The sequence below is a fragment of the Apteryx mantelli genome, chromosome 1, assembly GCF_036417845.1.
Source record: "Apteryx mantelli isolate bAptMan1 chromosome 1, bAptMan1.hap1, whole genome shotgun sequence".
In the NCBI taxonomy this organism is placed as follows: domain Eukaryota; kingdom Metazoa; phylum Chordata; class Aves; order Apterygiformes; family Apterygidae; genus Apteryx; species Apteryx mantelli.
Window position 1 is genome coordinate 13,337,013 of NC_089978.1, and position 25,809 is coordinate 13,362,821.

Sequence of the window (25,809 nt, forward strand, 5' to 3'; positions counted from 1 at the left end):
AGCCACATCTTCCCTTGGGATGGTGCTGCTACAGGACCCACTCCTGTGACATCTCTCCTGGCTGGGCTGCCCTCCTCTGCCAAGGGCGGGATCCCCAGCTGCACATGGAGAGCTACCAGCTCTGGGGACTTTCTTACCTGCAGAGGATTTGCCCAACTCCCGGGGACAAGAAGTCAGGCCCCGCAGCCAGTTCTGCTTCCCCTTTTGAGCTGGCCGCATGTGTGGCAACCCATCCTCGTCAGCCTGGCTGGGCTCCTCCCAAGGCAGTGTGGAAGAGAACAAGGGAGCTGCTGCGTCCCAAAACACAGCAGCAGGCCCTGGGCTCTCGCAGTCCAGTTCCTCACGCCAGTGTCTCTCAGGGAGCTGGAACAGGACTCTCTTGGGGAGGTTGTTTCTTCTCCCTTCCTTACACAGCATGGCTGCGATGAGGACTCAAAGCTGCAGGCTCCGAGCCATTGATGCCAAAGGGAAAAGGCAAGCGGGGGAAGTGCTGCTCCAGGTCACTGGGCGCAACCGCAGAGCAGGCCCTCTTGCCACCTCCCAGGTCACCCAAGTAGTGCAGGACCTGGCCAGGAGCTCCTGGCAATACCACCCAGGCCACTGTGACCCCCGAGCTGCAGTGCTGATGCGCGAGGGAGCAAAGGCTGCTGGGATACTCCAGAGCCAGCCACCTGGCTTTGCTATGCAAATGTGCCCGGTGACATGTGCCAATGGTGGCAACATGCAGGAGAGTCTCCTGCAGCATCACTGTGTCATTGCCATAAGGCAGCCCATTGCAATGTCTGGGGAGCTGGTCTGCCAGGGGGAAGGCGCTCCCTCCTCTCCCCGGTCAGACAGGCTTCCTGAGCCCAACACTTCCCGGATGAGCTGCTCCCTGACGGCCTCCGCACAACAGAGTCCTGCCACAGTGCTGGGAAGGACTGGATCCTGTCTTGGGATCCACCTGGCCTCTCCTCCCATTCTCCCTAGACTTCTTTTCCCCAAGAGCTCCCTGCTCTGAACGCATCTTCACACCCCTGCTGCCTCCTGGAAGCCTCCCAGCCCTGCCCACCCGCTGCTCTAACAGTGGCTCCAGGCTCAAGGAGCTTTCCTGGGAAGGTAGGTTGTAAGTCACATGAAGGAGAAGCGTCCTTTTCACACCATCATGCATTACGATTGCTGTGAGAGAAACACAGAGCGAGTGTCTTATCCTTGTGTAAGCACCTTGATCAGTAGAGGAAAGATCTTTCTATGCACACCAGGTTTTCCCTCTGGAATTAAAGATGCTATCTTTATCTTCTGTGAGACAGTTTGACAACTGCTACAGTTTAACAGTATAAACATATCCTCTGTGAATTTGGCAGCTGACTGAAGAAAAAAAAAAAATTGTGAAAAAGGTAAGCCAAACTAAACAGCCTTTGAAATGACTCCTGTTAATCCTGCATACCTTTGCTAAAATCTTTGCCCAGGATGTGCCTGCACCATTATAAGACAGACTCCCCTTAAGACCTTAAGGGAACAATAAATTAGCTGTTTTTCTCAAGTCTTTATAACAAAACAGGTTTAATTTGGACAGCAACATAAAGAAGCAAAGTGTCTTAAAATCTTAATCCCTTGATTCAATGCAGTCCATACATGTGACATTCAGTTTACTTAACACAAATAGGTTAAAAAAAAATCTCAGCCCTTCTCTTGAAGGGGTTTTACAGCAGCAGCTTGTCTATTGCATAGGTAATATTATAATAGCTGTGACAGCTCTTAATGAAGGGAAAGAGTCAGACTAGCAAACGATGCCCTGACACCCTAAGTGAGCATACTGCTCTGCAAATTGCTACCAAGCTGTACACTAGAAATTCAAACGCCTTCATCATTTTTATGGAAGTCCTCGGGAAGCTCAAGGCTCATTTCAGTTCACTTCTGCAGAATATATGCAGGCGAAGTAACAGTCACATTCAGCAAGAGCCACAGCAACAACTGCCAGCCCCGTATCTTTGAGGGAGAAGGCAAAAAACACAAAAGCGTGGCTGCTGCTACTCAATGGATTTAGTGCGTCTCTGACATGCTGGGGGCTTAGCTGATAAATTCTGGCCTCTTCCTTGATAAGCTCTAAAGGCTGTAGCTACAACATCTCAGCACTTTTTTTTTGCGGGGTGGGGGGGTGGGGTAGGGATGTATAGGGGTGGAAAAAGCAAAGAAGGAACAGGTCTAGGCCTTGGCTCCTTCCACAGAAGGAGTTGTTTCCTCACTGTCAACACAGTATTCTGTTTTAAAAGTCCCATTTGGAGAAATAGTTTGAAAAACAGAGATGACATTTCAGGAGGGTTTACTCAAGTGGAGGGCTGAGGTAAGAGATATCTGAAAAACCTCAACTAAGACAAAGCAAGAGGTTCTAGCCCCTAGAGGTTCTAGGGTTCTAGCCCCTACAGCTTGTTTAAAAGGGTAAAAAGCTGATAATGCAATTTAACCTAAAGTCTTTGGCTCTTCTTTAGTTACAGAGCAGAAGTCATTCCTGTATACTATGACATTTAATAACAGCGTAATAGTGGGTTTAGTTCTCCCAGTAAGCTGAGAGTATTACAACATTTTCCAGTGTTAAGATTGAAAGCTGTATCTTTGGGTCAAATTACTACTCCTTAGAGTTTTAATTGTAACTGTATCAAAATTGCAAATAAATACAAAGTTCATTGTTATGACCAAGTCCACATCCACTTCCATACCTGCATACTACCCTCAGTTTACTCCTCTGAAAAATTCAAGCCCCAAATAATGACATTTTCTAGAAAAGATATTATGTTATTTACATTACCATCTTAGAAAGAAAACAGGCTTTTAGAAGTTTTAGAAAGAATTAGCAGTTCCAGGCAGTACTTCTTCAAAAAGTTTGTAAAAATATTAGACACACTCTGCATCAAAGTCATGCGACACACAAATCATTCTGAATTCAGTGCCACTAAAATCAAACATTTCATAGAAGTGAAGATTTAAGGCAAACCATCATTTACAGAGAAATGTCATATAGAGTATGCTTCGCTTACTGGTCTCCATTTTCTTTAGTGGCCTCTCTTATATAGTGAGCCTGAAATCATTTAGTTCTTCTTGATGTTGCAGTGCTCTTGAATGGGTCAAATTCATCCTGCAATTTGTAAATAAGTATGGATTACTACAACTGTCATGCATTCTGAGCCACAAAAAGGGAGATCATCTTTCCATTAAACTAGAAAGCCAGGTCACTTTATTCCACACTTGCTGACAGACCCGTGTTTGTTGTTTTCAAGATCCAGATTATCCATGAATTTGAAGTCCAAGTTACAAGGAGGCAGAAAACAGAAATTGAGCTTAAGTCAATATGATAAGAATAGCTACTCTGAAATCAGGAAAAAAAAAAAAAATCAATTTCAGGTATGACCTAGCAAAATGTTATCATTGTGAGCAAAACATACTTCAAATGAAGTTCTATCCATATACATATCACACATCATAATTTAATGAGAAATGCAAGAATCAAAAATACTGTTTCTTTTTGTACATTCAGGAAGACGTGCAGTTTTGTATTTCAGGTACCAAAAGAGGAGACAGTATAGTGGAAAGAAGGGATAATAATTGAACATTTTCTCTGAAGTAGCCAATATCTGACATCATTAAGGCAGGGATCCTGACCATATATCACAACCTGATAGTCTGTGAAAACAGACAGCATAGTGCTTGACAGTATAATGTGTCTTGTATTCAGTGTAAAGCTGAAAATAAAGTCTACTTGTTTACTGATTACAAAGTAACCTCTTCCTAGCAGTTCAAATATATACAGCAAGTAGAGACATGTGAATTTTGGAAGTTTCTTTGGGTTTTTGTGTTTGTTTGTTTTTTGAAGTACTTACATGATTTGCAATGATTAAGAACCCCAGGAAACTAATGATTTTCAAATGCAAAAAGTAAAATTCTTCCTTTGGGCAAGAATAAAATACATGACTAATTCAAAGGACATAGCCAAGCACTAGAAAAGATTGCCTACAGCATGCATTAGTCTAACCTATTCCGCACTTTTCAGGAATGACAACTAAATATCAAGAACTAAGGGGGGGGAAAAAAAAAACAGACTAGATATTTTCTTGATATCTTATTTTTGATGATTATGTATGTTTTAATTAAAAACTGGTTGCAATAATGTAGTGCTGTTAGTAAAGAAAAAAAGAATTCAATTGTATTCTGATATGCTTTATTCAAATAGCTGTAAAACAGTAAACTAAAGACACTTACAAGAACTAGAGAAAGAAGAGACCACTATATCACGTACCTCATCCGAGTCAAAATCAACTCCTTTAGATATTTGGCTTTGTGAACTCCTTTTACTGAGTGAAGATGGAGCTGACAACCTTGAAATATACAGAGAAGGGGGGGAGGGGGGGCAGGGGGAAGTTACCAAGTGCAGTTCTCAAATACCAGGCATTGCAGCAACCTTCCCTTTAACTTAGATCTGCTCCACCAATACAGAGGTTAAGAATAAACAGAACAACAATGAGCAGAATGATCCAAATTTTTAAACACACTTATGAATTCTGAAACTCTGCCCTGGCTTATCTCAATCAATAGACCAACCTATTGTCACAGGAAGATCATCCGCATCGGTAGGTAACAAAAGGTTACACACGTTCTGGAAACACTTAAGAATTTTTCAGTCTGTTTTTCCAATTAATGAACCAGATCCCCAGATTCTGCTGATTACCAATCAGAAATAAGGCAGTCACGGTGGACTTAAAATAAAAGTACCAACCTTTGATTTACTTTGGAAGGAACAACTGAAATTTCTTCTAGATCGGAGTCAACATCTATAATATCCTGAAAAAAAAGAGACCATTTATAAAGTTTTTATACAAACTTTTTTCATTCTCACAGAGATATACTACATAAAATTATAGTACAGTGCTTTTTTTTTTTTTTTTTTTTTTTTTGAACTAAATACTTACTTAGGTATAATAAGCATTTGAAAGGGCTCCAGGCTGGAACTGTACAATGTGCAGCTACCACATAAGTTTTGCCCTTGATCTTGTAAATACCCAAAAAAGCACTCCTGTATATACTCTCCATATCTTAGACTATGGACTCTTCACAAATAAAACACGGTCTTTGTATTTTTCTAAAAGATACACTATACAACAACCCTCCTGCCCCCCCCCCCCCCCAAAAAAAAACAACACAAAACACCACACCTACAAATTAACATGCAGAACCTTACTGCTGCAACCAACAGCTTGGGAACTTATGGTTTAGGCTACAGTTTTGACCAGATATTTATTTTCTAATCAGAAGGCAGCAGTTATACAGCTTCACTCATGCAAGATGCTTCTCACCTCCGAGTAAGACTTAGATGAATTCCAGGAGGGCTGTGGTTTCAAAGACCTAAAGGCTAGAGTAAAACACAGGTAATATTTTTGAAGTGCTCACATAACAAAATGCAAACGATGTTATGCAGATCTTTTCACACAAAAACCTGCTTAGCATGCATTTCTTCTGTAGAGGACTTAAAAAAAAAAGACAGGACAAGCAAAAGGTCCTTGGCAGATAAAGCATAAATCAAGCTCTTCCTAGAATCTGGCAGCTCAAAGGATCTGAACCCCCCAAGCATCAGCAGCTACTTGCCAACCTGACTGGAAAAACCCACAGAAACTTTGATTAAGATGACAAGAAAGTATTAATGTAATTGATTTTCCTGTATGTCTATCATTTAGTTTACACATTCACATATCTGTTAAACTTGATGATTTCTATGCAGTATTTCAGGTCATTTACTGAGGCTTTTCAGTGTTAATTTTGTAATATATGACAAAGAAAATGAATAGTTATATTGTCTTGCCCCAAAAGGTAAAACAAGATGTGCCAGGAACACCTGACTGGAATCGGGAATAGGTAACATCTTACTGTATACTATATGCAGTTCCTTCAGGAATAAACATAGAAAGAATGCAACTTAATAACCTCTGCTGTATGCAGAATACTGTCAGTGGTTAAAAAGTTTAAACTTGACTTATTTTTACTAGTTTAGTAGATTTTAATACAAATTTGCTTAGTCTTATACCACAGCAAATTTTAGGAACACCAATTTGTACCAAGGGAGAGAAACTTGCATGCTACTTAAGCCAGGTATCTGAAGGCAGCTCTCCCTTGCTAAGGGGGGCAGACTCTGAAGAAACAGCATAAATAATCCAAGTATTCAAGAAGAAAAATACTGCTTACAAATCTATACTTGAGTCCCAGACAAAATACCCAAAGGTAAACTGAGCTTTGTTTAAAACTAATCAGATTCTTAAAAAAAAAAAAAAAAAAAAAAAAAAATCAAAACTTGCTAACAACCCATTTAGAGGATTCTTTAGCTAAAATCCTCAACATGATACTATTGCAATGCCAAATCCCCCCCCCCTTTTTTTTTTTTTTTTTTTGAGAAACTGTATATGAAGGTTAGAGACAGCTGCTACTTTCCCTTCCAAGCCCAGAATACTTGACTGTAGCCAGGACCGAAAGGTCTTGGAAACCAGAGGGCTGTCTATATGCCTGAATCCACCTGCTTCTCCGGCTGAAGTTTAGGTTAATGTTTCAGTTTGACAGCTTCAGAGTGAGACCTCTGAAGATATTATTTTGGACATACTAATAAGTTGCAGTCAGGAAAGCAAACTGGCATATGAATGTTGTGCAAAGAGGCCATTTAAAGACCAGGTGATAAAGGTAACTTCCAGATGCAGCTGTTCTTATGAAACGAGTGAATCTGCGTCTACTTTTTTGTGTTGAGTCATTCAAGGTTTATGCAAACAAACCACACCTGAACCCAACCCACATCTCCCAATCTTCACTCTTAATCATTGCTACATTCTCTTCAATTTTTCCTCACACCATGAAAAAGAAACAGATCTGCATTTACTATTTGTATCCTCCAAGTCCCAGGTTTTTGTCACATTCCTCTTGATCACAGCCAACTAGTCTCCTCCATTCTTGTAACAAAACAATTCTTCAGAATGCCAGAACCTGCTGGTCACGCATTGTCCTTCACTTCTGAAGATACCATTCTGGTTGCATGTTATTACTCTTTGTCAGATACGTGACCAGACTAGTTGATTAGAGTTAAATGTCACTCCTATATTTTATGAAGTCTCATCAATGAGATTTAGTGAACGGTATCTCTCACACACTGTTATCCCATTTCAGTAGAGTCAAAAGAATCTCTCTCAGCTGAATCTGACTAGTAGAAATAAAGACAATTAAGAGACTTCCCCGTAAAATAGACAGCTTCATTACAATTTGAGAGAATAGATTAGAGTAATGAACAGACTGTAGACATACCATCCACGATAGACATGTTCTTAGCAGGCACAGACACAGGCTTGTATGTTCTGCTACTAGTAGCTGACTCTTGGCTAGTGTTTCCTGGAGGAATAATAAACAGTGTGCAGTTCTGCTCAGAGTTTGGTGTCTTTTTTTTTTTTTTTAATTATTTTTTTCTTTAGTCTGTCATTACCGAGTGGGAAGTCACTTAAAAACCTACATTCCGCTTCACTCCTTCCCTTCCTGCCTTAAATCAAGCCTTCCTGCAAGCTGAAGGCCTGCTTGGGGTCAAGCTCCACATACACAGCCTTGTATCACATGTACCCCCAGGTCTGACTGGATCACAACTCTGTTGGAACAGATGCTTATAAAAATAGCTTCAAGGCACAAACCAATCCATCCTTAAGAAGACTGTCTTGGTTTCAGCTCACCCTGCTCTTGTGCATCTTACTGAGACAAGTCAAAGGAGAATACTATTGCAAGGCCCAAATTATGTTTTTTTTTTTTTTTTTTTTTTTTTTAAGTAGGCCTCCATAATGGAAGTAGCACAATCATTGTAAAGTACATAACTACATACAGCCAAGGAGCCATTTAATCCATTTTGTTGAGGAAACACTCCCTATTTTCTCAGTCACCAGCAACAATGAAGTCCTATGTAAACTGTGTTAGGATAGAGCCAATCTGTACCTCCTCTTTATACTGATAAGATGCATTCTGTTGCATTACCATTAGCAGTAAGAAAGGTATAGCCATGCACTTCACAGCACAGACCTTCGCAGCAATGCATTTCTTACATCTCATGAGCCTCCTAAGTTTCCCTTGCAGGTAAGGAAGATACTATTAAACTGTGAAAAAGTCACAACTTAAGCTTTGTATGGCAGTCAACCGTATAGTGTATAGTATCCAAAATATTCGTGCAGAATTTTTCAATAAAAGCTCTTAAGCAACAAATTTGCACTTCACGGAAGCATCAGAAGAGAATCCCCCTTCTAAAGAAAAAGGTCAGCAACTGCAGGACAGAAAATAAGATTTTTTCTTACCTCTTCCCCTTTGGGATGATCCCCTTGCTGTTGAATTTTGTCCTCTTGCACCTCTTGCCCTACCTCTTGCCCTACCCCTTCCTCGGCTCCTTGTTGAAGGAAGGCTGTCATCTGAATCACCACCAGCGACTTTCATCCCCATATCCATGAGTTCTTCATCACTGGAAGCTGAGGCAAGAATTGCATCCTCAGATCTGTGTGCTCTAGCTCTGGTCATTGCCTGAATGGGAACAGTAAGTGCTATCAGAAAAGAATCTTAAAATATGAAATGTAGCAGTGTTAAATCCGAGGTGCAATATGTATGTTTAAACAATTCACGCTTAGAAGATCCAAAGCCACAGATTTACAAAAGTCAAGGAAATCTGTCAAAAACTGGAGTCAGTATTCTTCTCATTTAATTTTCATATGTATATGTGAAGTAGTTATCTAAGCTCTCATACAGAATGGAGCTGCTTAATAGATTATGGTCAGTGAAGAATTCAGACCATATCTTACGCCAGATATGTACACCTACCCAGATGAAGCACCCTCCAGGCTCCACTGACCAGATCTTCACTGATGACATTAGGTGCTTTGACAACTAGTTCACATGAAAGGAACTAGTCCAAATTCGGAGAGTTGAATCTCATCCCAAGTGCTCTTTTCCTCAAAATTTTATTGCAGTCCCATAGAGCTTGCAAAGCAAAGGAACCAGTGGTGTTGGTGGTTGGGAATTCTCTTTGGAAAGACATCTACCACTGAGAACTGAATCTCTGGGAGATCTAAGGTCTGGAGTGCTGAGAAAGAACACAGTACTAAGGGGTTGCCAAGACTCATTTCTTCCAGGAACATCACTCAACAGAGCCCAGCCACATCTCCACTGATGATGGGATCACAAACAGGTTAAGCTGAAAGAGATCTCTGGAGGTCACCTGCTTGGTCTAACCTCAGTTCCCAGTAAGGACTACTGGACATTCAGGATCATAAAAGAAGTTACACAAGAAAAGAAAAGAGACTTTAAAAGACAAATCAAGCAGTAGCTTAGGCACATATTATACCAAGGAGGATTTCAAAAAGCCTTGCTAATCTTTCCTAGGCAGATAAGCACTTCTTCCTCAAGGATCATGTTCAAGTACTACTAAGCGACTACAGTCATATGCCAAAGTCACCAAAATTCCATTCTTCAATCTACATTTACAATTCCAAGGAGTTACCTCACGGACTTCCTCATCCTCTTCTTCAGTATTCTTTCTTCTACTCTCCCTAAATCTTCGCACCTGAATTAAAAGAAAAAAATTCCCATCTAAATAGTAGTTTATTTCATACAAGTCTCAAAACACAAAAAAAGTGAGAGAGAAGCCTTGATCTCTGAAATATTAGTTCAAGCTCAACTGACTTGTTGCTGGGGATCTAAACAAAGCATCTTTAGTGTAGATTTGTTCTGAATGGAAGCAGAATGACAATTATTTTTCCAGGAAGGTTTTGAAGAGAAGAGAGCAACAGCTCCATTCCCAAGTATCTAACACATTCTACTACTTTGGGAGATACAGAAAGGCCCTAACTATTCTGCCATCAAAACTTTCAAGTGAAAGTAGTACAAAGTATCTTGAATCAACTCCAGATTGTCCTGGATCAAAGTAAATACAAAGGTCTAGAGCTCAGAGAGGCTCAAAAGTTGCAATATTTGCTTTAAAAAAAAAAAAAAAAAGTCCCTCCTCCCCAAACCTCAACTTGCTGCTCAAGCAAGAGGAGAACAGAAGGGCAGTAATAGTTGAACGGTTTGTTTAGAGCTTTTTCCTTCCTACTTCCTTTCCATAACTACATTATGGGCTCACATTTTACTGTAAACTCTCCAGTAGCTACATCACTGAGGGAAAAAAAGCTTGGTACATGATGAAAAGTAGGAGACATGCTCAAGAGAAGCAGAATATAGGTAATTAAGCAATAAGGGGCAGCAAAATATGAGTAACCAGAAAAGAGGGGGTTGAGAGGAAGAAGCAAGTTAGAAGGAAATGAAATTGTGAGGAGACAAACATTGCAATGTACATACAACTAAGAAATTTCAACTCGTCAAGTATGGAAAAGATATGATGGGGAGAAAGAAAGAAGATATTAGTCCAAAAGACAAAACAAAAGACCCATAAGTGGCACAGAAAACTTGCAGGCACTGATCATTCATGGTATCTTTCAACCCCCTCATGAACTAAAACAACAAGCAAGCAGGTAGGTGCAACCTTCCCCCCTCTCCCCCACACACCCCAGGGCATTCTTTACACAGTGCACAGTTAAGCTGCAGAACTTCTTGTCATACTGTGCTTGAATATAAGTTTACATGGGCTCAAGTGGAAGCTCAAAAAGTTGTTGGAGAAATCTATTAAGGGTTACTAGACACACAGAAACCAGGTTTGGCTCCAGATGACCTTGAGCTGCAAGCAGTTAGAAGGTAGTAGATCACTTGAAGGAAAGTGTCCTTTATGCTTGCCCTGTTCATGTACTCTTTCCTAAGCCAATATGAAAAAGCTAAGAACAGATTAATTTTTTAAGCATATGTAGTTGAAGACTGCATACTGGTCTAACCCAATATGAGATGCTCTTAGATACTGAGACTAATACTTTTAAGATGTGTGCTCTAATAGCAATATATCAAACATGCTTATATCATCCTCTTACATGCTTATAACCATTGTGAGAAAGACAGAGTTAACCAGATGATGATATAATTTGTCAGTTTAGCCTCAGTCCTTCAGGGCAAGATTATTAGAGTGAATGGGTTTTTGTATCCAAGATTACTTAGCGTAACAGCTATAGGGCAAATTCTATGTATACATGTATCTCAAGAGCGGCAGATCTTTTTTATGCGTGTGTGTGTGTAAAAAGTGGGAATTGGTATAAACAGACCATAAAACACAGTTTTAATACAAGTTTTTAAACTGTCTATTTAAACTTCATCATCATCACATTAATTAATTCCAGGACAAAGGTGACTGACTACAGACAAGCGTTGCACCCACTCTCCACACAGGCAAAGCTATTAAACCAGTTTTGAACACTAATTTTTCTACTATCTGTCTTGGCCTCTTCTAAAGAATTAAGATTTACAGTATATACTACCTCTTCATCTATTTTTTCTTCCTCTGCATCAGTGCGACGCTCCTTAAGAAACCTCTGTGTTTTTTCCAGTTGAAATTTCACCAACTCTTCTATAGCATCTTTTTCTTCTTTGTCCACAAACTCCTGCACTGCTTCTCCCATTCCTCTTTCAGTTAGAAGCGAAAGCTGTACTTTCTTAAAAAAGGGGGGAAAAAATGTTAAGAAGCATCTACCATCAGAAAAAACATCCTGCTGTGTCTGGTAAATATTACATTAAGTTGGTTCCAGAAAAAGTAATATGCATTGAAGATTTCAATCAGAGAATAGCACAGCAAAAAGCAAACAGGTAGTTCTTTATAATATAGTTACAACCCTCTTGCTATTAGCATGTTATACATAACAATGTTTTTCAGATTAGTCAAAGAAAAATATTTCATGAAACGTAAAGAAATTACAATGCTTACAAATTATAATTTACATATGTAAAATAATTTGTCTTGAAGGTATTACTGAGGAAGGTGAGAAGGTAAACTGTATTCTTTTCTAGCCCCCCCCCTTTTTCTTTAATCTAAAGTAAGATTAACTTGCAGAGAAATAAAAAAAGCTTTTAAAAACAGACACCGAATTATTAATGATGGACTATAAAGAAAAGAAAAGTTGCTTAGCATTATTGTAAAATTTTAATATCAAAAAGTGGCAGTTTCAGAGCAGTGTAAATTTTTCTTTTGAAGCATCAAGAGCTATTAAGCAGAAAACAACTCAAATGCAGTTCTGTAAACACCAGTAGTTCTTTCTTGTTCATCTAGATACTACTATAGACACCAATTAGTCAAAGTAGTAGAAGCTACTGGTGTTGTTTCATTGCCGTTCCCTCTTCTCTTCTCTACTCTCCTTCCCCAACACAATAAGGAGAGAGATGTTCTGAGAAAGAAACCCACACAAATACTCATGTTTGAATTGCATTCCATTTTGCTTGTAAACTACATTACATATAATTTCTTGGTAATAAGCATTATATATGCTTATTAAAGATTTTTGATCCTTCTAGATATCACCTAGGAACTGTTTTATGAGTTGCATCAAGAGATTAAGGCCTTCCTTGAAAAAAATTCTCAGCAGAGGAATAAATTCTACAGCCATCAAAAAAAAAATGAAGTTAAAAAATAATAAAATGACCATCTCAGAAGAATGACTGATTGTAATGACAGAGTTTTAATGTTGACTTTCAGCAATAAGCTTTCTTCCAAAGGGAAAAAAATATATATACTAAAGAGATGAACAGCAGTAATTTTAATTCACAGGCCTCAGTTTACCAGCAACAGCGGAACTGAACAGAGTCTGGTATTTGTTAGCTATCTTTGGTCTAACATTTGTTGAACATCCAGCTACAGCCCTGTGGTACCTAGGGATCCAAGGACTGTTTAGCTTCCCTTATTAGAGAAGATCAGGTGTTTAGAGACCTTGAAGCATCATCTGTCATAGTGCAGTTTAAGATCTCTATCTTTACCATCATTTTGGGACACAATATGCTTTTTCCTCTTCATTATCAGTGTTAACTTAAAAAAGTATTAACCCCCTAATGCAAGCCGTGCTGGAACACTGATAGATTCTTCAAAATCTTTATAGATGCTAATCAGCTGAAGCAGGCCTCATAAATGGTGGGACCAGTAAATTAGCTGCTTCTACCAGAATGTACAAAATGGGAGGATGGTATAAGAGGACAGCATTCTGCAGAATAAGGGAGGAAAGAGAGTAAAGGCAAAATCTATTTATCATAGGACACCACAGTGCCCTCTGCCTGACACTGCTACCCTTCCCACGGAAATTAGGGGTAGGATACATTTGAACAAATACCTATCTCTGAACTAGTCAGCCTGGGCTCCCTTTAATATTCAGAAGGCAAATTGGCACTTCCAGGGCGTGATTCATCCCAACCTGACACAGGCACCTAACATGTGTCTAAGGTTAGGCGACACGAATCCCATCCTAAACATATATATCTTTGGGAATCCGTGTTCTAATGACTTTCCGCAAAGCCTGTTCTGAAGTCGTTTCTGAAAGTTATGCTTGGTCATCTAGATCATGCATTTGAGTGTCTTGACTCACTGATTATCATCATTACTTTTTTACCCAAGGCCTTGCAGCACCGGTGTAGGGACAAGAGGGATAAATCAAGCTTAATGAAAGGGTGGGTAGAAAGCAAAATAAGCATGTTTTTTTCTTCCTCTTACTACCTCATTTTAAATATAATGTGGAACTGCAGTATGTCTGAGGGCACAATTGTAAACAAAGTACTGCAAGGTAAAAAGTTACTTCAGGTCAGCTGGTAATAGTAACTGGTATGGCCACACACTGATCCTAAACTAAATTACGGTAGCTTCTCTCTCAGAGAATGCTACCTCACATTTTCCTCTGGTAAGGACACGACACATCATTTAGTACAGGGCAGATTCCGCAAGTTCACATGAAGAGTTTTTATGACACAAAACAGCGTGCATTCACATACCCTACACACAAGGACTGCTTGTTAACCTAAGACATGCACTTTATACAGGAATACAGGTACATTTATAAAGGAAATAGGTTATACATCTGGGTGTATGTCAAAGACTTTTCAGGCCACGCTACTTTCATTAAGAAAGTAATATGTGCAAAGATGATCAAAACATGATATACCATAAACAAATTCATAAAAGATATAAAGATACCTTCTCCGCTGTCTGAAAATACTGCTTTACAAGGTCCTCCACCCTCAGCGTCATCCCCTCAGAAGCAGGTCTGCTAACCAGTTTTCCAAAATTAAGATCACTGTCTAGAACAGAAAAGCATATTGGTACTATCACCCACTGTTCATGTAAGAGTTAACAGCTTTTAATTAGCATCACCCCACTGACAATAATAGGAAAATGATTAATGTAGGCCTCTTAGGAATTGCAATCCCTTTTATACGTAGAGGTTTATTGTTAAAACTGTAGACGAATGTACTGAAACACATAAATACAACAGGTGCAACAACTGTATAAGACAGAACCGCATCTTTGGTAGATACAAAAATAAAGTTCTTCAAACTCTTAAATGTCTGGAATTAGAAACTGAACACTACATCCTGAAGGTATTAAAACTGAGCTCTAATAGATCACAACTGGGAGAAAATTAAAGGACCCATCCAAGCACAAGGAATTTTATATGTGTAACACTATTATTATAGAAAAAAGTTTCTTCTGAAGCATGCTGACTGATTTCGAGTAGAAAAGGTTCATAGTTCACTGAGGTTGTCCCCACCTCCAGGCAGCGTGGTAGGAATGACAGAAGAATGATGGTGATAATCAACTGGGGTTACTGTTTACCATGTAAAGTAATATAAAAGGACTACAGACTGCTTCTAGACTTTTGCCACATGCAAACACAAAACAGAATATTTTGTTAGCTCTGTTTTATAAGCAGCTATGACAAAAGAAACAGTAACAGCTTCTGGACTATTAAACAAAGTCTTAGCATCTTCCTGTACTGAGTCACAGCATTGTGCACATGTGCAATAGAAGTTATGATTGCTTTACTAGCCATCTAGCTTGTATTATAAAGGTTCCTGAAGCTGAGATGCATATTAAGTAGACAAATGAAAACACATTGACCCAACACAATGAGAAGTGTGGTAGCTATCCTGTATTCTGAACATTTTAATAAGATTATGTAACTAGTTCAAACAAACAAACAAAAAAACATACAAAATAAACCAAGAGTAATACAACAAATTTCAAAAAAGTAAAAACCTCACTAAATGCAGTTTTTATTTGTAGCATGTAATGTTTTGAACTTCATAGAAGTGACAGTGTAAGCAAAAACTGCCAATGGAATTGGAGTACATAAAATGCACTAATGTGCTACATTAACAGTTCTTCAGATCAGCACAGTATGTTCTTATGCAAGCTGCATTTTCATTAGTGACTACTGATCCAGCATTAGGGCAAAACTGTCAACATTTATTAACCATTTCTTAGAAATTCTAGGCACAGGGAGAAGTATTACAACATCTATTATTCATTTTGTAGAAATGCTTGAATAGAGACATACCCAGAGCAAGCTAAAAAACAGCATCTCATACACATGATTATTTAGGGCAAACAAAATGCTGTTGCATATTGGGACTGTTTGTCTTTTAATGAAAAAGTCTCTCAGGCACATCCCCTCTATCGGTATTTTATGCCTAAACTAATTATTTACTATACCAATAAAATGAAAAAACAAAAAGAAAAAAAGTGCAACACTCCTTTTTTTCCCTATAGGGTGCCCCAAAGTCAACCATCTCATGCTGAAAATCCCAAAAATGAGATGTTTAATGGCCTTCATGGTAATTATCATAGAATCATGGAACAATTCAGTTTGGAAGGGATTCCTGCCTATTGAGGGCTATATGAAGTACTGTAAGCAACTCATTAAGGTTTGAGGACAAAAAAGAAATTATTTATGAACAATTGTCAGAAGATGCTGCACCAAATATCAAAATGTAAGACAAACCCAAGAAATAGAAGAGGAATACTTGTGCAATATTTACACTTGAATAAGACTACACCTTTACTCTTTCTATAAGAAATGAGATGACAGACACCAAGCTTTTGCAAAGGTTGGGTAACAAAAAAATGAAAAGGGGGGGGGGGGGATGAAAAAATCAAGGAAAGCCAGTGATTCTTTCCTTTCTAATTACCGTTCTTCTCTTTTTGTTCACGGTGCCTGAAAAAGTGTATGATGTCTTTCGGGTTAGCTATCCTATCCACATACTTCTGGCTAAAACGATGGACACTGAATGGTTCAAAGCCTCCCGTATAATCAACCTAAGAGAGGAAAGGAAAAATTTAAAGATGAAACAAACAGAAGCAGAGAAGCCACGTAGACCAAGATAATTTTGTTACCCTTCAAAGGCAAAATTAAAGTAAAAAAATAAATAAAATTGGAATTAACACTTTACCATACTATGTAGAACACCTAATAAAAGCCCAGATTCCTAACTTCTTCCCAGCTTGTTTCCTTTCCCAACCTTCAGGCAAGTTTCCATATATTATGTTATGAACAAACACAAGAATATGACAAAACAAAAAAAATCCAAAACAAAACAAAAAAAACCCCACTCTGTAAATAGCCACTTTTGGCTATTGCTCAGAAAAGCAGCAGTGAAGTACACTTACAATCTCATCCTTTAGTACAAAATACTATTTATAAAACAGGCTAACCTAGCTGTGGGATGAAGACGGTTTATATTTGCCTGTAAACAGTAAGAAATTTTGTATATTATACCTTTAACCATACAGCATGACTTCACTTAAACTTTTCACAGTGACTTTTTAGAACAAATCAGCCCACACTGAACAATGCCTTACTCGTAATCTTATGAGAGGCTTCTCTGGCTGGCGTGGATTTCCCAGACGTTCTCTTTCTGCGTTATCCAGCATCATTTCAACCTATGAAACAAAACTAAGTCTTCAGTTTCATTTTATTCTCTAAAAGATGTCTGAACCCTTCAAGTATAACTTAAAAATATATCCAATATAGATCCAATAAATCCAATCCAAAAAGAGACTCAGGAAGTGGGGGAAGTGGAGGGAGGAACAAAGCTATAAAAAATAAAGAACTACATTATGGGGCTCTCAGTCCTGAACATACCTACCTATCAGGATCCAGCCAAAAGCCATAGGAATGGGAGAGAAGAAAACCCACAACGAAAGGCTTATATTTCAGACAGAGGTTAGTTCAACAGTACCTACACCAGCGATCATTCATACTGTTCTACTCTACAGCATTTTAGCATCTTTTGCTGAATCAGCAATTCTACAGAGAAGCAACAAGAGACTAATACAGACCTAAAGAACCAAGAGCAAACAGTATGCCTGCCCTAGTTACTCAGGCCGTTTCACACTGAACAGCCCAGCTGTCAGGGTTTTGGTAGGTGTATTTATGCCATTTCCAAAGAGCAAATGCCTCACTGCCCCACTCTCAGGTGGGAGCTTTCATACAAACATGATGTGGACAAAGAGGCCAGAAAGGGGTTACACAGCCTACTTCAGTAGGTCATCGCAATCAGGGAATCTGGGAACCAAGGCTGCAGTGAACATCATGAAATTAGGTTCCTGTGGAAACACAGCTTCAGTCAACCCCAAATCCTATAGGGCAAGAAATAAGATTTCTTATCTTCCAGTCTTAAACTAGTCACAGATCACATTTCCTATCCATATGCTGTTAGCACACTAGTTACCTTTTCCATGCAGAACGCTTGTATTGCCTGAGTTACTTTAGGATTGTCTGGATTAAAAAGATCTGGATGATCAGCTAGAACAACATCCTCCATGTGGAAACTTCGCACTGTCTCTAGAGGAATCTTCTGCATTTTCATTTTCTTCCCTTTAACATGCAGCAAACCAATGTGTCTACAAAGAGAAACATAACTTACTAGAAGAAAAACCCTAACAAAACTAAGGTACAAAAAGTTTGTTCTAAGTTGGTGTTTGTTTTGCAGAGACAAACACATAAAAGCCATAGGAAGTTCTCAAATCTGTACTTCAGGGCTGATCCTCCCAAACTTCAGGGCTGATCCTCCCAAACTTCAGTTCTAAGAGTTATACTGTGCTTGTTCCACACACAAGCACATATAAACAGTCTCTTGTAGTCCAAGGATGAGTCCAACTCACAGATGAGTTGGGTTGCATTTGCATCAAATGTTAGATTTAATCCTAAGTGAAGCAAAGTTGTTATAGGCACCAACTCTACTTCATTTATTATGTTACATTCTGAGGTTTATCTACACTGTAACACCAGTCCTTTTATACTTTTTAGAAATATTTTTCTAGGCTACATAAATGTCCTTATCAACACAATAAAGAAAAGAAACAAAGATATAAACAAGAACAAAACCAATCAAACAAAAAGAAATCACACACTTTTTCACAGCTTCTCCTGGGGACAGAGATGTCACCACTGAACTTCCAGGTTGAGAAACATAGAAACGCTGCTGTTCATTTTGGGTTGGAGCTATTTTACACTCATGTTCATGACCCCACACAACTAGATTAATAAAGTCATCTAAAAATTGTTCTGGAATGTAGTTGGTGGCTCCATGTTTGCTCCTGTTCAAAAGAAGAGAAAAATAATTAGAATATGTATAATCATGGGGGTAAGGGGAGGAAGGGAAGGAGAATAATCACAAAATAAATCACATAAGTGTGATTTAAAGTGATAGACACCCCAGTAAAAATATTTGACATTTCACATCAAGTACTCTTTATTTCCTACACAAGTATGAATTGTTAAAGTGTCTGGCTAAACAAAAAGGCAACTTTTATACTGATTTAAGCCAGGAAAATATTCAATTTACACAGGGAGATTTCCTTAGCATTTTTCTGTTCTGAATGAAGCTCGCTCTTTTCTACTTCCTACTTTTTATTTGGGCCTCTTTCCTCTCTCCTTTTTACTTGGCTTGCATGATCTTCAATTCTTCTCTATATGAATGCTTCTATAGCACCTCAAACTTTTTTTCTGGGGGGTTTAAAAACAGTGAGGTCAAAAAGGCTGATTTAAACAGACATAGGACAGCCCCCACCCCTCCCCTTTTCATCTTTATTATTCATAACTAGCAGGTAGCTCTCCTAAAATAGAAGAAGAGAGTTCCTTCAGACTACTGGACAGAGACCAGCACACAGTGTTATCTCAGCCCTATCTGTATACTTCCGCCTCACCGTTACTTCCCATATGAGGGCTGCACTCTTATTCATTCAGGAAAAGCTATATGAAAGAACCTGGAAGAGATTGTACAAAAGATTGTAAAACTCTGCTGGTTCCTACTAACACAGCTGGGAGAAGCATGTAGGCACAAAGAACATGTGCTAGACATCCTCAATACAAGAGGCTCTGTGAAGTATAACAGTGCAAACAAAGATTTGGTACTTGTCAAATTATAGCTCAAACTAACACAGCAAACTCAATGTAACTGCATCCACAATTGATTTTCTTTTCAGCTCTAACATGTAGACTTAAGACTTAATTATATGCATTTTATAAAAACCTTGCTTTATCCTCAACTATGAGAGTCAAGGGAGCAATTTCCCAACATTCCTAATTCCTTTATTTCAACCTTTTTCCTTTATGATCTTTCTATAACAAGAACAGCTGTAAAACAATGCTTTTATTTGGGAAAAACTTAGGTTTTGAGGAAGAAAAAAAAAAGAACTCAGCAGCTCAAGAGGCACCAAATAGCATATCTGACTCTCTTCCATATTCTTTCAAAGGCAGTTTAATGAAACAACATAGTAAGTTTAAAAGTCATCTTAACCCAGTCAGTATTGCTACCTATTTTGGTGAATCACAAACAAGTTAAACCAACTATCCTCATCTTCCTTTGGTCTCAGCATGGTTACTTGTTTATTGACAAACATACGATATAACCTCTCATCTGGAATGGCTCCTGGAGTAAATACAAATAAAATAAAATAAAAAACATTAAATCATTTTTGTTTGGTAAACCAACTTTCTATTTTATAGCATCTTTATTAGCAACTTTATTAATAAGAACATGGAGGACAAAACTTTGTGGCAAAATCAGACCAAGAAGTCTGAGACGTGATTATTAATCTGAACAGACCAAAGTTTAAATCAGTTATTTTACTAGATAGGCCTCTGAAAAGAGGAGGTTCTAACATGAAATCTTCCTTTAAATAACTGCTAAAAGCATTTGCATTAGTTACAGCTACTTTGAGATTTCTTGTCAGTTTTCTATGCAGAACAACTGACTATGGGCAGGAGGTAAAAATACTAGAAGAGGTGTTTTGTTTCTTATTTACTGAGTAAAAAGTATACTTCATTGCAAGGATGATTCTAAAAACAGATACTACCAATTACAGATGGTGATCTTAAACTCACTTTGAAATTCTCTTACAAAACAAAAAATAAACCATGAATTCCGAAAAGTCTGTGCTTTACTGCACAACAGGGAACTGATCATTTCCCAAATGTTTTTAAACAAGGGGGGGAAACAAACAAACAAAAAACCCTACCCATGCCTGATTCGCATACTTAGTTTTTTATGATGCACTTCAATAACATCCCACATGGAGTTTACACCATTTGTACAAGAACAAATGTTCTCTAAATCAGAGAGGGTCAAGAGGGTACACAATCCTGTCAAAAGCTCAAAGAAACATTTTGTGAATGTACATTTTGATGCACCAACATCCATGCTTTAGAAAAGTTGTTGCACTTCCCAGTAGTGGTTCCGAGTATTAGAAATTCAAATGCTTTTTAATACTTTATACTGCAACATTAGAACTCTCATTGTTAATCCTTAAAATACCTAAGAAGCTTTTAAAGTATCTCATTAAACACATGGAATCACAGACAATGAGGACTTCACTCCTAGCTATAAAAATTAATGTTTAGGCATTCATGACTGGACATAAGGGGGAAAAAAGTGAAGATCTTAACAGTTAACTTCTCCAGATAGAAAGTGGACAAGCATAACCTGTCTAAATAAGAAACAAGGGATAAGGGGCAGGTGGAGGAGAAAATATTAAGGGACAAACTGAAGATGAAAACCAGCACAGAACAGCTTTAAAATATGAAATAAGCTTCTTGAAAGCAATTGAGGTTAAATGTGATAGATGTTACTTATGAACCACTTCAGACAGACAGGCCAGATCTTAGGTTTATGCTCAGACAGTTTATGCTTTTAAACAAAACCAAAATGGCACACAAATATTCAGTACTGAAGTTTTACCTGGAAAGAAGAAAGTAAGCACAATACAAAGAAAGTGAGAAATTAAAGAGTGTAATTGCCTTGACTCAATGCACAGGCACTGTAGCTAACTTAAGCAGGGTTCATTTAAGACTATTAGAAGGACAGAAATACAGTTATTGAAGGATTTATAAGAACAAAGCTCTGTGGCTGACAGTGAAATTGCAGCAGGGGGGAAAAACTGACATTCCTCAGAACATCCAAACCAACGAGAGAGACAAAATAATTAGGGACTTGCCAAAATGAAGGCATAAACCTAAGGAAGTTAATAGTCCAGTTGCAAAGTCACAAAATAAGGACACAGCTGGTGCATGTACATTTCTGAGCAAGAACACTAACACAGAATTGATACACTTAAATTTTAGTATTACTTAGACCTTTCTGTTTGTTGCAGCACTACCTTTGCTCCAACTTAATTTAGATCTACTGAACTTTGGTAATACATAATCAGTCTAGCCACAGTCCGGCAGACTAACACTTACCTAAACCATATAGGGCAATTTTTGTTCTGCCTTTACGCAATAAAACAGGACTAATATCTATTTTCTCTACAGAAGTTGAACGTCCAAAGTGATTCAGCAGTCCTGCACAGCTTAAAATATCCAATGCACACAGTGCATCTGCCTATAGAAAACAGTAAGAAACAAATATAAAAATCTTCAACAGAACATTTACAGAAAATGTAGTTGGAGTAATAACATTGTAGTCATGAAAGTCCAAGCAAAACATAACTCAAAAGGGAAAGAGAATCTCTTTTCTTAAGTAACTTCTAAAGTTGGATACCTCCCCCGTATATACTAGCAATTTTTCAGTACTTACTGGTATTGAGGCAAAACCCTTTCCCTTACAAGTTTTGCCTCATTTTAACAGACACCTGCCCTTTAAAATTGTTCAGAAAAAACAAAAACAGACACAATCTCTCAAATACTACAAAAAAGTATCTGGTTAAATTAACTACTTAGCAGTAGCTCCCAAGTTAAACTTTCACTGTTAAAACATTCATCTCTGTGATATGCTGGTAATATTAGTAACTATTAGATATCAATGCATAATTATTAATACAGAACATAAACCTTTGGTGGTCTTTCAACTAACTTTTCCTGTTTACTTCTAGTTGTTGATTTTCAAATAATCATTTGATCATAATTAAATTAGCTTCCTTGAAAATGTACATTCATTTAATAGAAGACACAAATCTATGGTATGCACTACCTAAGAGCAAGTCAAGAAGTTACTTTCCCTAAGAAATAGGCTTACAGTCTCTATAGATAGAATTTCTTTCAGAAACTTTCTGAAGATCTATCATTTTTTGGCATAAAAAGCACCTCTCTTCTTAATGACAGAATTCTATGTAAATTAAGAGATTAAACGTAGTCCATATGGACCCCTTAATTTCCTTCCTTCCTTTTTAAGGTCACATTCAAGGTGTGGCCACTAATTAAGAGAACTCCTGAAGACATACAGAAAGATTTAAGTGAAGAGTGAACCAACAAACTGCGGCTAGCCTGTTCTCAAAGAAAAATAAAACCTGTATTTCTAGAATATTATTTCTGTAATATAATAGTACAGTACAACTATGATAATTACCCCTGTGGGATCATCATGATTGCCATGAATACTAAAAATTGGAATAGAAATGTTGAGATTTCCATCCTGATAGTTCACCCATGGAAACCTGAACAGGAAGGGGAAAAGTAGTTAAATTTTAACCATAAATTTGTTCACAGACAATTCACAATATTCTCTTCAAATCAGTATCATCATAAATACATCATGACAGTGGCATAAATGAATACTAAATGATTACAAGTAAGTTTAAGCTGCACAGTGTAAGATGATTCTTATCCGTGGTCTCAAATGGAGCTTCCCACTGAGAGTGGTGCAGCAGAGAGATTCTATTTTTTAAGGGCGTATTTATGAGAAGAATGGTATAACACACTGTGTGGTACATGCAAGAGCAGCAGACTGGGCTGTGCAACCTTTGTTTACACATGAAGAACTTTGCTGATTTTACCACAGCATTTCATGTAAGTCGGTTTTTCATATCATACTGACAGGATAAAACCTAAGTATTAAGGGTTACAACACATTCAGAAATTTCTCAAAAAATTATGTACAGTCATTTATAGATTTAGATCATAAAAGATCATGGATAAGGTGATGCTACAAACTGTCCCACACAGGCCTAAAACTTCAAGGTTCTATTCACAGAGATTGTAAGTCATAAATTCACAATACATTAACCAATAAGCAAACCAAACAAGTCACACTATAATTTATAGAAACATACTTACTTGCTAAAATGAAAATTAACTGCCTGATCACTCAAAATTTCAAAGTGAACAGGACGATCACCCATGCAGTATTTTCTTAGGGACTCCAGACAAGAGTGAACTGTTTTTCTGGAAGGTTTGTTTTCATGAAAAAGGTCCCCACCTAATAAAACAAAGTCCACCTGCATGCAACAAAAAGCTCTATTATTTTAATACAGCATTTTGTATTACCTTAAAAGACTCGTTAACAAATTGTTTAAGTTGCATCTTTTAAGGAGTTCCATATATCTCATCATATCTGGACTTCTAGGTAAAACAGTAATTCCTAGTTGCAGACATTCCGTACTTAATTTTCTCATGAAACAAACTAAATTGTTCAAAAAAAAAAAAAATTCTATGAAAATCTATAGGACAGAACAAAGTTGGTTTAAAAAAAAAAAAAAAAGTGTTTTAATAATGGTCCCAAATCAGCTCCTGAACATTTTCTTTGGCAGGCAAGAGGAGAGACGTATCTTTTTACTCCTGTAGTACCAGCCAGAGAAAAATTACTATCTATCTCTGCATTACTTTGAGTGGATATTAGTCTTAATTTCTGAAACAGGCATAAAAAAAAAAATTCATCAAGACTACGACTAATTTGACTAAAGCACATTCAATTTTTAAGAACAGTGAAAACACTTGAAAAGTTTTTAATTGAATGGAGTTCCTGTTTTCTGAGGTGTCTGAAGACTTTTTTTTAAATCATTACCCTCACTCTCCCCTATTATTTTCCCTTCACACTGGAACTGGTGATGGCATGCTGAAATCACCATTAACATAACCAAAGTTATAATTTAAGAATGCTCTCATAAAGGAATAAGTATTTCTTTTTAGTAAAACAGAAATGTAACTGGTTGCAATAAATAAATAAATTTAGTTTGCTATTACTAAGACTGCACCAGGACTAAGCTTTATAGTACATTCTAGTAGGCTCTAATGGACTTTCCATGGTCTCACTGCTTTATTTTCCAAAAAGTACTACTTACTTCATTTTTCTGAGCTTGCTCCAAAATTTCATTAAAAGTTACAAAGGTATCATTTCCACGCACCGGGTCCTTCTCCAAATATCCAAGATGAATATCAGTAGCAATTAGTATTTTAAAGGTATCTTCATCATCCCTGAGTAAAAAGGGAAAATTAGTGTTAGAAAACAATATACTTAAGAATTCCAGCACAAACTTTATAAAGGTAATTTGTTCTGTCTGAAGTCATTAAACACCCAGGAGAATTTGTTAAAAAAAAAAAAACCCACAACTGCATTATCTTCTTTCCTGTAATGTTTTCAAACCCTTAACTATTGTTGCAAACAGTACTTCAGATAACTAAACAAACCAATTTGAAAATTAGATCGTCCAAATCAGTCTACTTTATCACAGGGCTGCAACCATCTCTTTGAAAGAGCTAACAAAAAACTAAAGAATCCTTTGCATGTTTTCTGCCTCTGAAAAGACTTAGAAAAGAAGCATTCTTCCCCTCTGTTTGCACTAGTAATCTACATACATGTGAAGGAAAGCATGATGATCATAAGGACTTGAAAGAAAACACTAATGCATATCTAAGCTCTTCTTAATTCATTCCAAACACACAAAAGACTTGTTATTTCATACGACAGCATGGAGCTGAGGACAATAGGAGCTTACTGTGAATTGATGGTACTCATCTTTCTGCCAAGACTCCTCAAGAGGCTCCAGACACAGCTTAATAAATCAGGTCAGAGAGTGTGTTTCTAGCTTCATAGATGCTATATAACGCCTAAGACAGAAAAATACAAACATTACAATCGAAGGCACAGAGAAATGAGCTGTTAATTACACAGTGTTTTAATAATAAGTATTCTTTAACCCCTCCCCCCCCCCCAAAAAAAGGCCCAAAACACAAACCAAGCAAAAAACAAAACAGAAAACCAAGCTCGGTAAGGAAGCTTAGCTCAGCTGTTGACGGCCGCACAACTCGCACCGTTGCGCGGTGCGGAGCTGAGTCAGTGCCGGCTCGCACCGGCATGCGGGGGCAGAGGCCCCCCGAGGCAGGCCCCAACAGCGCTCCGAGGCAACGGCGGCAAAGCGCGGCCGCCCGAGCGGACGGGACGGGACGGGAGAGCGCGGCCGCTCCACCGCCGGGCCTCCAGGGCGCACCCGCTGCTCCACGCCCCCCGCCTCCGGCCTGCCGCCGCCACCCGGCTACCCCGAGCGCCTCCGCCCAGGGCCGGCCCCGCCAGGCAGGGGGAAGCCGCCGCCCGCGCCCGGCCCGGCGCGGCCCCGTCTCTCTCACCCCACAGGCCCAGCGCCGCCGCTTGCCCTCGCGCGCCGTTTCCATGGCACCGAGGGGGGCG

General features: G+C 38.3%; 1 protein-coding gene across 3 annotated transcripts; it reads right to left on the reverse strand.

The window, feature by feature from the left end:
* Window positions 1-1,523: 1,523 nt before the first annotated feature.
* MRE11 (MRE11 homolog, double strand break repair nuclease) lies at window positions 1,524-25,809 on the reverse strand. Of its 3 annotated transcripts, XM_067289609.1 has the most exons (20): window positions 25,749-25,809; window positions 25,121-25,232; window positions 24,467-24,599; window positions 23,463-23,623; window positions 22,756-22,843; window positions 21,651-21,792; window positions 19,728-19,842; window positions 18,323-18,508; window positions 17,641-17,812; window positions 16,769-16,849; window positions 16,099-16,225; window positions 14,105-14,208; window positions 11,418-11,591; window positions 9,521-9,583; window positions 8,328-8,547; window positions 7,306-7,389; window positions 5,325-5,380; window positions 4,748-4,812; window positions 4,271-4,349; window positions 1,524-3,112 (listed from the first exon to the last, which is right to left on the reverse strand). In XM_067289609.1, exons 2-20 carry the CDS (start codon window positions 25,138-25,140, stop codon window positions 3,062-3,064), a joined length of 2,121 nt encoding a protein of 706 aa, XP_067145710.1. In that variant the 5' UTR covers window positions 25,141-25,232; window positions 25,749-25,809; the 3' UTR covers window positions 1,524-3,061. The 3 variants fall into 3 exon arrangements, with proteins under 3 accessions (XP_067145710.1, XP_067145715.1, XP_067145719.1); XM_067289614.1 differs by lacking the exon at window positions 7,306-7,389; XM_067289618.1 differs by lacking the exons at window positions 25,121-25,232; window positions 25,749-25,809 and having other exon boundaries at window positions 23,463-23,604; window positions 24,467-24,522.

Coding starts and splice junctions, on each gene's coding strand:
- MRE11 (XM_067289609.1), bottom strand. CDS start 25,140: ATGAGTACCATCAATTCACA. Junction 11,592..14,104: donor ATTTTCAGACAGCGGAGAAG/GTATCTTTATAT, acceptor CCCTTTTTTAAG/AAAGTACAGCTTTCGCTTCT. Junction 9,584..11,417: donor AAGAAAAAATAGATGAAGAG/GTAGTATATACT, acceptor CTTTTAATTCAG/GTGCGAAGATTTAGGGAGAG.